Raw genomic sequence first — 12,163 nt, 5'->3', positions numbered from 1 at the left:
CCTCCCCTCCCCTCCCCCCCCCCCCCCCCCCCACCGTCTCTCTGTCCCTCTCTCCCCTCCCCTCCCCTCCCCCCCCTCCCCCCCACCGTCTCTCTGTCCCTCTCTCCCCTCCCCTCCCCTCTCTGGCCCTCTCTATTCCCCCCCCCCCCGCCACAGGGACGAGGTGGTTTCAGCGACATGTTCGGGATGATGAACAGCATGTTCACCAACATGAACTCGATGATGGACAACATGGTGAGTGGTAGCAAGGGCTGATCGGTGTCCGGTATCGATCTACTGACACGGGCACTTTCTCTCCCCCTCCCTCTCTCTCCCTCCCTCTCTCCCCCGAGCTCCCTCTCTCCCCCTCCCTCTCTCCCCCGAGCTCCCTCCCTCTCTCCCCCGGGCTCCCTCCCTCTCTCCCCCTCCCTCTCTCTCCCTCCCTCTCTCCCCCGGGCCCCCTCCCTCTCCCTCCCTCCCTCTCTCCCCCGGGCCCCCTCCCCCGAGCTCCCTCCCTCTCTCCCCCGGGCTCCCTCCCTCTCTCCCCCTCCCTCTCCCTCCCTCCCTCTCTCCCCCGGGCCCCCTCCCCCGAGCTCCCTCCCTCTCTCCCCCGGGCCCCCTCCCTCTCTCCCCCTCCCTCTCTCCCCCGAGCTCCCTCCCTCTCTCCCCCTCCCTCCCTCTCTCTCCCTCCCTCTCTCCCCCGGGCCCCCTCCCTCTCTCTCCCTCCCTCTCTCCCCCGGGCTCCCTCCCTCTCTCCCCCGGGCTCCCTCCCTCTCTCCCCCGGGCTCCCTCCCTCTCTCCCCCGAGCCCCCTCCCTCTCTCCCCCTCCCTCTCTCCCCCGAGCCCCCTCCCTCTCTCCCCCTCCCTCTCTCCCCCGAGCTCCCTCCCTCTCTCCCCCTCTCACTCTCCCCCGAGCTCCCGAGCTCTCTCCCCCGAGCTCCCTCCCTCTCTCCCCCTCCCTCTCTCCCCCTCTCTCTCTCCCCCTCCCTCCCTCTCTCCCCCTCTCTCTCTCCCCCGAGCTCCCTCTCTCTCTCTCCCCCGAGCTCCCTCCCTCGCTCCCCCTCTCTCTCTCCCCCGAGCTCCCTCTCTCCCCCGAGCTCCCTCCCTCTCTCCCCCTCCCTCTCCCCCCTCGCTCTCTCTCTCCCTCTCCCCCCTCGCTCTCTCTCCCTCTCCCCCCTCGCTCTCTCTCTCCCTCTCCCCCCTCGCTCTCTCTCTCTCCCTCTCCCCCCTCGCTCTCTCTCTCCCTCTCCCCCCTCGCTCTCTCTCTCCCTCTCCCCCCTCGCTCTCTCTCTCCCTCTCCCCCCTCGCTCTCTCTCTCCCTCTCCCCCCTCGCTCTCTCTCTCTCTCTCCCCCCTCGCGCTCTCTCTCCCTCTCCCCCCTCGCGCTCTCTCTCCCTCTCCCCCCTCGCTCTCTCTCTCCCTCTCCCCCCTCGCTCTCTCTCTCTCCCTCTCCCCCCTCGCTCTCTCTCTCCCTCTCCCCCCTCGCTCTCTCTCTCCCTCTCCCCCCTCGCTCTCTCTCTCCCTCTCCCCCCTCGCTCTCTCTCTCCCTCTCCCCCCTCGCTCTCTCTCTCCCTCTCCCCCCTCGCTCTCTCTCTCCCTCTCCCCCCTCGCTCTCTCTCTCCCTCTCCCCCCTCGCTCTCTCTCTCTCCCTCTCCACCCTCGCTCTCTCTCTCCCTCTCCCCCCTCGCTCTCTCTCTCCCTCTCCCCCCTCGCTCTCTCTCTCCCTCTCCCCCCTCGCTCTCCCTTCTCTCCCCATTCGCTGTCGCACGCACCCTGTCACTCTCCGCACCCCTCACTCTCCGCACCCCTCACTCTCCGCACCCCTCACTCTCCGCACCCCTCACTCTCCGCACCCCTCACTCTCCGCACCCCTCGCTCTCCGCACCCCTCGCTCTCCGCACCCCTCGCTCTCCGCACCCCTCACTCTCCGCACCCCTCGCTCTCCGCACCCCTCACTCTCCGCACCCCTCACTCTCCGCACCCCTCGCTCTCCGCACCCCTCGCTCTCCGCACCCCTCGCTCTCCGCACCCCTCACTCTCCGCACCCCTCACTCTCCGCACCCCTCACTCTCCGCACCCCTCACTCTCCGCACCCCTCACTCTCCGCACCCCTCGCTCTCCGCACCCCTCGCTCTCCGCACCCCTCGCTCTCCGCACCCCTCGCTCTCCGCACCCCTCGCTCTCCGCACCCCTCGCTCTCCGCACCCCTCGCTCTCCGCACCCCTCGCTCTCCGCACCCCTCGCTCTCCGCACCCCTCGCTCTCCGCACCCCTCGCTCTCCGCACCCCTCGCTCTCCGCACCCCTCGCTCTCCGCACCCCTCGCTCTCCGCACCCCTCGCTCTCCGCACCCCTCGCTCTCCGCACCCCTCGCTCTCCGCACCCCTCGCTCTCCGCACCCCTCGCTCTCCGCACCCCTCGCTCTCCGCACCCCTCGCTCTCCGCACCCCTCGCTCTCCGCACCCCTCGCTCTCCGCACCCCTCGCTCTCCGCACCCCTCGCTCTCCGCACCCCTCACGCACCCCTCACTCTCTCTCTCACGCACCCCTCACTCTCTCTCTCACGCACCCCTCACTCTCTCTCTCACGCACCCCTCACTCTCTCTCTCACGCACCCCTCACTCTCTCTCTCACGCACCCCTCACTCTCTCTCTCACGCACCCCTCACTCTCTCTCTCACGCACCCCTCACTCTCTCTCTCACGCACCCCTCACTCTCTCTCTCACGCACCCCTCACTCTCTCTCTCACGCACCCCTCACTCTCTCTCTCCGCACCCCTCACTCTCTCTCTCCGCACCCCTCACTCTCTCTCTCCGCACCCCTCACTCTCGCTCTCACGCACCCCTCACTCTCTCTCTCACGCACCCCTCACTCTCTCTCTCACGCACCCCTCACTCTCTCTCTCACGCACCCCTCACTCTCTCTCTCACGCACCCCTCACTCTCTCTCTCACGCACCCCTCACTCTCGCTCTCACGCACCCCTCACTCTCGCTCTCACGCACCCCTCACTCTCTCTCTCACGCACCCCTCACTCTCGCTCTCACGCACCCCTCACTCTCACGCACCCCTCACTCTCGCTCTCACGCACCCCTCACTCTCGCTCTCACGCACCCCTCACTCTCTCTCTCACGCACCCCTCACTCTCTCTCTCACGCACCCCTCACTCTCTCTCTCACGCACCCCTCACTCTCTCTCTCACGCACCCCTCACTCTCTCTCTCACGCACCCCTCACTCTCTCTCTCACGCACCCCTCACTCTCTCTCTCACGCACCCCTCACTCTCTCTCTCACGCACCCCTCACTCTCTCTCTCACGCACCCCTCACTCTCTCTCTCACGCACCCCTCACTCTCTCTCTCACGCACCCCTCACTCTCTCTCTCACGCACCCCTCACTCTCTCTCTCACGCACCCCTCACTCTCTCTCTCACGCACCCCTCACTCTCTCTCTCACGCACCCCTCACTCTCTCTCTCACGCACCCCTCACTCTCTCTCTCACGCACCCCTCACTCTCTCTCTCACGCACCCCTCACTCTCTCTCTCACGCACCCCTCACTCTCTCTCTCACGCACCCCTCACTCTCTCTCTCACGCACCCCTCACTCTCTCTCTCACGCACCCCTCACTCTCTCTCTCACGCACCCCTCACTCTCTCTCTCACGCACCCCTCACTCTCTCTCTCACGCACCCCTCACTCTCTCTCTCACGCACCCCTCACTCTCTCTCTCACGCACCCCTCACTCTCTCTCTCACGCACCCCTCACTCTCTCTCTCACGCACCCCTCACTCTCTCTCTCACGCACCCCTCACTCTCTCTCTCACGCACCCCTCACTCTCTCTCTCTCACGCACCCCTCACTCTCTCTCTCTCACGCACCCCTCACTCTCTCTCTCTCACGCACCCCTCACTCTCTCTCTCACGCACCCCTCACTCTCTCTCTCACGCACCCCTCACTCTCTCTCTCACGCACCCCTCACTCTCTCTCTCACGCACCCCTCACTCTCTCTCTCACGCACCCCTCACTCTCTCTCTCACGCACCCCTCACTCTCTCTCTCACGCACCCCTCACTCTCTCTCTCACGCACCCCTCACTCTCTCTCTCACGCACCCCTCACTCTCTCTCTCACGCACCCCTCACTCTCTCTCTCACGCACCCCTCACTCTCTCTCTCACGCACCCCTCACTCTCTCTCTCACGCACCCCTCACTCTCTCTCTCACGCACCCCTCACTCTCTCTCTCACGCACCCCTCACTCTCTCTCTCACGCACCCCTCACTCTCTCTCTCACGCACCCCTCACTCTCTCTCTCACGCACCCCTCACTCTCTCTCTCACGCACCCCTCACTCTCTCTCTCACGCACCCCTCACTCTCTCTCTCACGCACCCCTCACTCTCTCTCTCACGCACCCCTCACTCTCTCTCTCACGCACCCCTCACTCTCTCTCTCACGCACCCCTCACTCTCTCTCTCACGCACCCCTCACTCTCTCTCTCACGCACCCCTCACTCTCTCTCTCACGCACCCCTCACTCTCTCTCTCACGCACCCCTCACTCTCTCTCTCACGCACCCCTCACTCTCTCTCTCACGCACCCCTCACTCTCTCTCTCACGCACCCCTCACTCTCTCTCTCACGCACCCCTCACTCTCTCTCTCACGCACCCCTCACTCTCTCTCACGCACCCCTCACTCTCTCTCTCACGCACCCCTCACTCTCTCTCTCACGCACCCCTCACTCTCTCTCTCACGCACCCCTCACTCTCTCTCTCACGCACCCCTCACTCTCTCTCTCACGCACCCCTCACTCTCTCTCTCACGCACCCCTCACTCTCTCTCTCACGCACCCCTCACTCTCTCTCTCACGCACCCCTCACTCTCTCTCTCACGCACCCCTCACTCTCTCTCTCACGCACCCCTCACTCTCTCTCTCACGCACCCCTCACTCTCTCTCTCACGCACCCCTCACTCTCTCTCTCACGCACCCCTCACTCTCTCTCTCACGCACCCCTACTCTCTCTCTCACGCACCCCTCACTCTCTCTCTCACGCACCCCTCACTCTCTCTCTCACGCACCCCTCACTCTCTCTCTCACGCACCCCTCACTCTCTCTCTCACGCACCCCTCACTCTCTCTCTCACGCACCCCTCACTCTCTCTCTCACGCACCCCTCACTCTCTCTCTCACGCACCCCTCACTCTCTCTCTCACGCACCCCTCACTCTCTCTCTCACGCACCCCTCACTCTCTCTCTCACGCACCCCTCACTCTCTCTCTCACGCACCCCTCACTCTCTCTCTCACGCACCCCTCACTCTCTCTCTCACGCACCCCTCACTCTCTCTCTCACGCACCCCTCACTCTCTCTCTCACGCACCCCTCACTCTCTCTCTCACGCACCCCTCACTCTCTCTCTCACGCACCCCTCACTCTCTCTCTCACGCACCCCTCACTCTCTCTCTGCTCTCCAGGATCCGATGGGAAACACTGGCAACTGTCAAACGTACTCATCCTCCACGGTCGTCTCCTACTCCAACCTGGGGGACGGGGCCCCAAAGGTCTACCAATCCACGTCCGAGACCAGGAGCGCACCGGGAGGGGTAAGAACTGGAGTCCGGTGTGGCGGGGGTTGGGGCAGCAGAGCACGTGGGTGAATGTTTAACCGGGGCAGTGAAGGAGGACAGTTAAATCTCATCATATAATGCTGATGTAGCTTCCTTCTTTGTAAACTTATTAACGTGATAAATTTGATTTGCCCTCCTTAACCCGGTGTGGCATTTTCCCATCTATTCAGAAAGCAAATGGTATGTTGGCCTTTATTACAGCAAGATTTGAGTATAAGTGCAAAGACGTCTTACTCCAGTTATACAGGGCCCTTGGTGAGACCGCACCTGGAGTATTGTGCACAATGTGGGTCTCCTTACCTCAGGAAGGATATACTTGCCACAGAGGGAGTGCAGCGAAGGTTCACCAGACTGATCCCTGGGATGGGGGGATTGTCCTATGAGGAGAGATTGAGCAGACTGGGCCGATATTCTCTGGAGTTTAGAAGAATGAGAGGGGATCACATTGAAACACACACAATTCTGACAGGGCTTGACAGGGTAGATGCAGGGAGGGTGTTTCCCCCCCCGGGCTGGGGAGTCTAGAACCAGGGGTCACACAGTCTCAGGATAAGGGGTCGGCCATTTAGGACCGAGATGAGGAGGAATTCCTTCACTGAGGGAGGTGAACCTGTGGAATTCTCTGCCCCAGAGGGCTGTGGAACTCAGTCGTTGAGAACACAAGAAATAGGAGCAGGAGTCGGCCATTCGGCCCCTCGAGCCTGCTCCACCATTTAATACCATCATGGCTGATCCAATCATGGACACTGCTCCACTTCCCTGCCCGTCCCCTTATCCCCTTATCGGTTAAGGAACTGTCTATCTCTGTCTTAAATATATTCAATGTCCCGGCTCCCACAGCTCTCTGAGGCAGCGAGTTCCACAGATTTACAACCCTCTGAGAGAAGGAATTCCTCCTCATCTCAGTTTTAAATGGGCGGCCCCTTATTCTAAGACCATGCCCCTAGTTCTAGTCTCCCCCATCAGTGGGAACATCCTCTCTGCATCCACCTTGTCGAGCCCCCCTCATAATCTGATACGTTTCGATAAGATCACCTCTCATTCTTCTGAATTCCAATGAGTAGAGGCCCAACCTCCTCAACCTTTCCTCATAAGTCAACCCCCTCATCCCCGGAATCAACCGAGTGAACCTTCTCTGAACTGCCTCCAAAGCAAAGTCTATCCTTTCGTAAATACGGAGAGCAAAACTGTACACGCAGTACTCCAGGTGTGGCCTCACCAATACCCGGTGTAACTGGAGCAAGACTTCCCTGCTTTTATACTCCATCCCCTTTGCAATAAAGGCCAAGATACCATTGGCCCTTCCTGATCACTTGCTGTACCTGCATATTAACTTGAGTATATTCATAAGAACATAAGAAATAGGAGCAGGAGTAGTCCACGTGGTCCCTACAAGGCAGAGATAGATAGATTTTTGGCTATTAAAGGAAGCGAGGTATATGGGAAAATGGAGTTGAGGTTCAAAGATCAGCCATGATGGTATTGAATGGCGGAGCAGGCTCGAGGGGCCGAATGGCCCACTCCTGCTCCTATCTCTTATGTTCCATTGGAGATGTAAGATGCCCTACCTGTGTAGACATGTACGGAGAGTGGTGAGCTGTGCAGGGGGAGGGCAGGAGGGAGGGTGTGCGGAAGAGAGTGGAAGAGGGGACCGAGTGTAACGTAGCCAGGTTTGCTGTCGATACAAAGATGGGAGGAAAAGCAATGTGTGAGGAGGACACAAAAAATCTGCAAGAGGACACAGACAGGCTCAGTGAGTGGGCAAAAATTTGTCAGATGGAGTATAATGTTGGAAAGTGTGAGGTTATGCACTTTGGCAGAAAAAAAATCAAAGAGCAAGTTATTATTTAAATGGAGAAAGATTGCAAAGTGCCGCAGTACAGCGGGACCTGGGGGTTACTTGTACATGAAACACAAAAGGTTAGTCTGCAGGTACAGCAAGTGATCAGGAAGGGCCAATGGTATCTTGGCCTTTATTGCAAAGGGGATGGAGTATAAAAGCAGGGAAGTCTTGCTCCAGTTATACAGGGTATTGGTGAGGCCACACCTGGAGTACTGCGTGCACAGTTCTGGTCTCCGTATTTACGAAAGGATATACTTTGCTTTGGAGGCAGTTCAGAGAAGGTTCACTCGGTTGATTCCGGGGATGAGGGGGTTGACTTATGAGGAAAGGTTGAGGAGGTTGGGCCTCTACTCATTGGAATTCAGAAGAATGAGAGGTGATCTTATGGAAACGTATCAGATTATGAGGGGGGCTCGACAAGGTGGGTGCAGAGAGGATGTTCCCACTGATGGGGGAGACTAGAACTAGGGGGCATGGTCTTAGAATAAGGGCCCGCCCATTTAAAACTGAGATGAGGAGGAATTTCTTCTCTCAGAGGGTTGTAAATCTGTGGAACTCGCTGCCTCAGAGAGCTGTGGGAGCCGGGACATTGAATATATTTAAGACAGAGATAGACAGTTCCTGAACCGATAAGGGGATAAGGGGGCGGGCAGGGAAGTGGAGCTGTGTCCATGATCGGATCAGCCACGATGGGATTAAATGGCGGAGCAGGCTCGAGGGGCCGAATGGCCGGCTCCTGCTCCGATTCCTCGTGCTCTGTCGGGGACGTACGATGCCTCCTCCCTTGGGCGTACCTGTGCGGAGAGGGGCCGGGGTGGGAAGGAGGGAGAGCGCGCGCGCGCGAGCGAGCGAGTGCGTGTGACCTCGCCCCTGATTGCTTCCCGCCTCCCGTTCCCCAGATCCGCGAGACACGGCAGTCGATGCGTGATTCAGAGAGCGGGATGGAGAAAGTGGCCATCGGGCACCACATTGGCGAGCGGGCGCACATATTGGAGCGCTCCCGCAACCGGCGAACCGGAGACCGGGAGCAGAGGCAGGACTTCATCAACCTGGAGGAAGGTGAGGCGCAAACGGAAAAAGGCGGAGCTTGGAGTTTACCGCCAGGGTTCTGTGCTGGGGCCCCAGCTATTTACACTGTACATTAATGATTTGGACGAGGGGATTAAATGCAGTATCTCCAAATTTGCGGATGACACTAAGTTGGGCGGCAGTGTGAGCTGCGAGGGGGATGCTGTGAGGCTGCAGAGTGACTTGGACAGGTTAGGTGAGTGGGCAAATGCATGGCAGATACAGTATAATGTGGATAAATGTGAGGTTGTCCACTTTGGTGGCAAAAACAGACTATTATCTGAATGGTGACAGATTAGGAAAAAGGGGAGGTGCAACGAGACCTGGGTGTCATGGTACATCAGTCATTGAAGGTTGGCCATGCAGGTACAGCAGGCGGTGAAGAAAGCAAATGGCATGTTGGCCTTCATAGCGAGGGGATTTGAGTACAGGGGCCAGGGAGGTGTTGCTACAGTTGTACAGGGCCTTGGTGAGGCCACACCTGGAGTATTGTGTACAGTTTTGGTCTCCTAACCTGAGGAAGGACATTCTTGCTATTGAGGGAGTGCAGCGAAGGTTCACCAGACTGATTCCCGGGATGGCGGGACTGACCTATCAAGAAAGACTGGATCAACTGGGCTTGTATTCACTGGAGTTCAGAAGAATGAGAGGGGGACCTCATAGAAAGGTTTAAAATTCTGACGGGACTGGACAGGTTCGATGCAGGAAGAATGTTCCCGATGTTGGAGAAGTCCAGAACCAGGGGACACAGTCTAAGGATAAGGGGGAAGCCATTTAGGACCGAGATGCGGAGGAACTTCTTCACCCAGAGAGTGGTGAACCTGTGGAATTCTCTACCACAGAAAGTTGTTGAGGCCAATTCACTAAATATATTCAAAAAGGAGTTAGATGAGGTCCTTACTACTCGGGGGATCAAGGGGTATGGCGAGAAAGCAGGAATGGGGTACTGAAGTTGAATGTTCAGCCATGAACTCATTGAATGGCGGTGCAGGCTAGAAGGGCCGAATGGCCTACTCCTGCACCTATTGTCTATGTTTCTATGTTTCTATGGCAGTTGTGGTGATTTCCGGGGGAGGTAACGATTGGCGGAGAAGCGGTACAGTTCCCCCCCCCCCACCCCCGGGATTGTTTTGTGTCTCAGTCAGTGATTGTCCAGCGTTTGTGCTCTCTTCGTTTTGTTGCTTTATCAGAGGCAGTCCCTCAGAATCGAGGAAGACTTGCTTCCACTCCTGACGTGAGTCCTTCGGTGGAGGAACAGTCCGATCCGAGAGCCACAGTCCCTGTCACAGCTGGGACAGATAGTCGTTGAGGGAAACAGAGACAATAGGTGCAGGAGTGGGCCATTGGGCCCTTCGAGCCTGCACCACCATTCAATAAGATCATGGCTGATCATTCCCTCAGTACCCCTTTCCTGCTTTCTCTCCATACCCCTTGATCCCTTTAGCAGTAAGGGCCATATCTAACTCCCTCTGGAATATATCCAATGAACTGGTCCCAACAACTCTCTGCGGCCGGGAATTCCACAGGTTCACCACTCTCTGGGTGAAGAAGTTTCTCCTCATCTCGGTCCTAAATGGCTCACCCCTTATCCTCAGACTGTGACCCCTGGTTCTGGACTTCCCCAACATCGGGAACATTCTTCCTGCATCTAAGCTGTCCAGTCCCGTCAGAATTTGATACGTTTCTATGAGATCCCCTCTCACCCTTCTAAACTCCAGTGAATACAGGCCCAGTCGATCCAGTCTCTCCTCATATGTCAGTCCTGCCATCCCGGGAATCAGTCTGGTGAACCTTCGCTGCACTCCCTCAATAGCAAGAATGTCCTTCCTCAGATTAGACCAAAACTGAACACAATATTCCAGGTGAGGCCTCACTAAGGCCCTGTACAACTGCAGTAAGACCTCCCTGCTCCTATACTCAAATCCCCTCGCTATGAAGGCCAACATACCATTTGCCTTCTTCACCACCTGCTGTACCTGCATGGCCAACTTTCAATGACTGATGAACCATGACACCCAGGTCTCGTTGCACCTCCCCTTTTCCTAATCTGTCACCATTCAGATAATATTCTGCCTTCCTGTTTTTGCCACCAAAGTGGATAACCTCACATTTACCCATATTATACTGCATCTGCCATGTATTTGCCCACTCACCTAACCTGTCCAAGTCGCTCTGCAGCCTCTTAGCATCCTCCTCACAGCTCACACTGCCACCCAGCTTAGTGTCATCTGCAAACTTGGAGATATTACACTCAATTCCTTCGTCTAAATCATTAATATATATTGTAAATAGCTGGGGTCCCAGCACTGAGCCCTGCGGCACCCCACTAGTCACTGCCTGCCATTCTGAAAAGGACCCATTTATCCCGACTCTCTGCTTCCTGTCTGCCAACCAGTTCTCTATCCACGTCAGTACATTACCCCCAATACCATGTGCTTTAATTTTGCACACCAATCTCTTGTGTGGGACCTTGTCAAAAGCCTTTTGAAAGTCCAAATACACCACATCCACTGGTTCTCCCTTATCCACTCTACTAGTTACATCCTCACAAAATTCCAGAAGATTTGTCAAACATGATTTCCCTTTCATAAACCCATGCTGACTTGGACCGATCCTGTCACTGCTTTCCAAATGTGCTGCTATTACATCTTTAATAATTGATTCCAACATTTTCCCCACTACTGATGTCAGACTAACCGGTCTATAATTACCCGTTTTCTCTCTCCCTCCTTTTTTACAAAGTGGTGTTACATTAGCTACCCTCCAGTCCATAGGAACTGATCCAGAGTCGATAGACTGTTGGAAAATGACCACCAATGCATCCACTATTTCTAGGGCCAATACCTTAAGTACTCTGGGATGCAGACTATCAGGCCCCGGGGATTTATCGGCCTTCAATCCCATCAATTTCCCTAACACAATTTCCTGACTAATAAGGATTTCCTTCAGTTCCTCCTTCTCACTAGACCCTCGGTCCCCTAGTATTTCTGGAAGGTTATTTGTGTCTTCCTTCGTGAAGACAGAACCAAAGTATTTGTTCAACTGGTCCGCCATTTCTTTGTTCCCCATTATAAATTCACCTAATTCTGACTGCAAGGGAAGGGGTGAGTGGGACTGGTTTGCCACACGTTCCTTCTGTACCTGACCTCTTCACACTTGCGGCGACGAGACTCGAGGTGCTCAGCGCCCTCCCGGATGCACTTCCTCCACTTAGGGCGGACTGGTCTTTGGGCCAGGGACTCCCAGGTGTCGGTGGGGATGTTGCACTTTATCAGGGAGGGGGTGTCCCTTGTAACGTTTCCTCTGCCCACCTGGGGCTCGCTTGCCGTGAAGGAGTTCTGAGTAGAGCGCTTGCTTTGGGAGTCTCGTGTCTGGGGCGTGCGGACAATGTGGCCCTGCCCAGCGGAGCTGGTCGAGTGTGGTCAGTGCTTCGATGCTGGGGATGTTGGCCTGGTCGAGGACGCTAACGTTGGTGCGTCTGTCCTCCCGGGGGATTTGCAGGGATCAGTGCTGGGTCCCCAACTATTTACAATCTATATTAACGACTTGGAAGAAGGGATCGAGTGTAACGTAGCCAAGTTTGGTGTCAGTGGGGATGTTGCACTTTATCAGGGAGGGGCTCTCAAATCCACCACCGAGCTCATGGTCTACAGGGCTGTAG

At 57.2% G+C, this 12,163-nt stretch overlaps 1 protein-coding gene across 1 annotated transcript; it reads left to right on the top strand.

The window, feature by feature from the left end:
• Nucleotides 1-158: 158 nt before the first annotated feature.
• LOC139249961 (myeloid leukemia factor 2-like) lies at nt 159-8,570 on the top strand (the record flags this gene model as incomplete). Its single annotated transcript, XM_070872577.1, has 3 exons — nt 159-234; nt 5,439-5,567; nt 8,334-8,570. Coding segments are annotated over exons 1-3 (423 nt in total), but the record flags the coding sequence as incomplete, so codon positions are not given.
• Between the last annotated feature and the right edge of the window lie 3,593 nt (nt 8,571-12,163).

Source organism: Pristiophorus japonicus, unplaced genomic scaffold (assembly GCF_044704955.1).
Source record: "Pristiophorus japonicus isolate sPriJap1 unplaced genomic scaffold, sPriJap1.hap1 HAP1_SCAFFOLD_3344, whole genome shotgun sequence".
In the NCBI taxonomy this organism is placed as follows: Eukaryota; Metazoa; Chordata; class Chondrichthyes; family Pristiophoridae; genus Pristiophorus; species Pristiophorus japonicus.
Note: the sequence above shows the minus strand (reverse complement) of the source record. Positions and strands in the feature narration are given on the sequence as shown.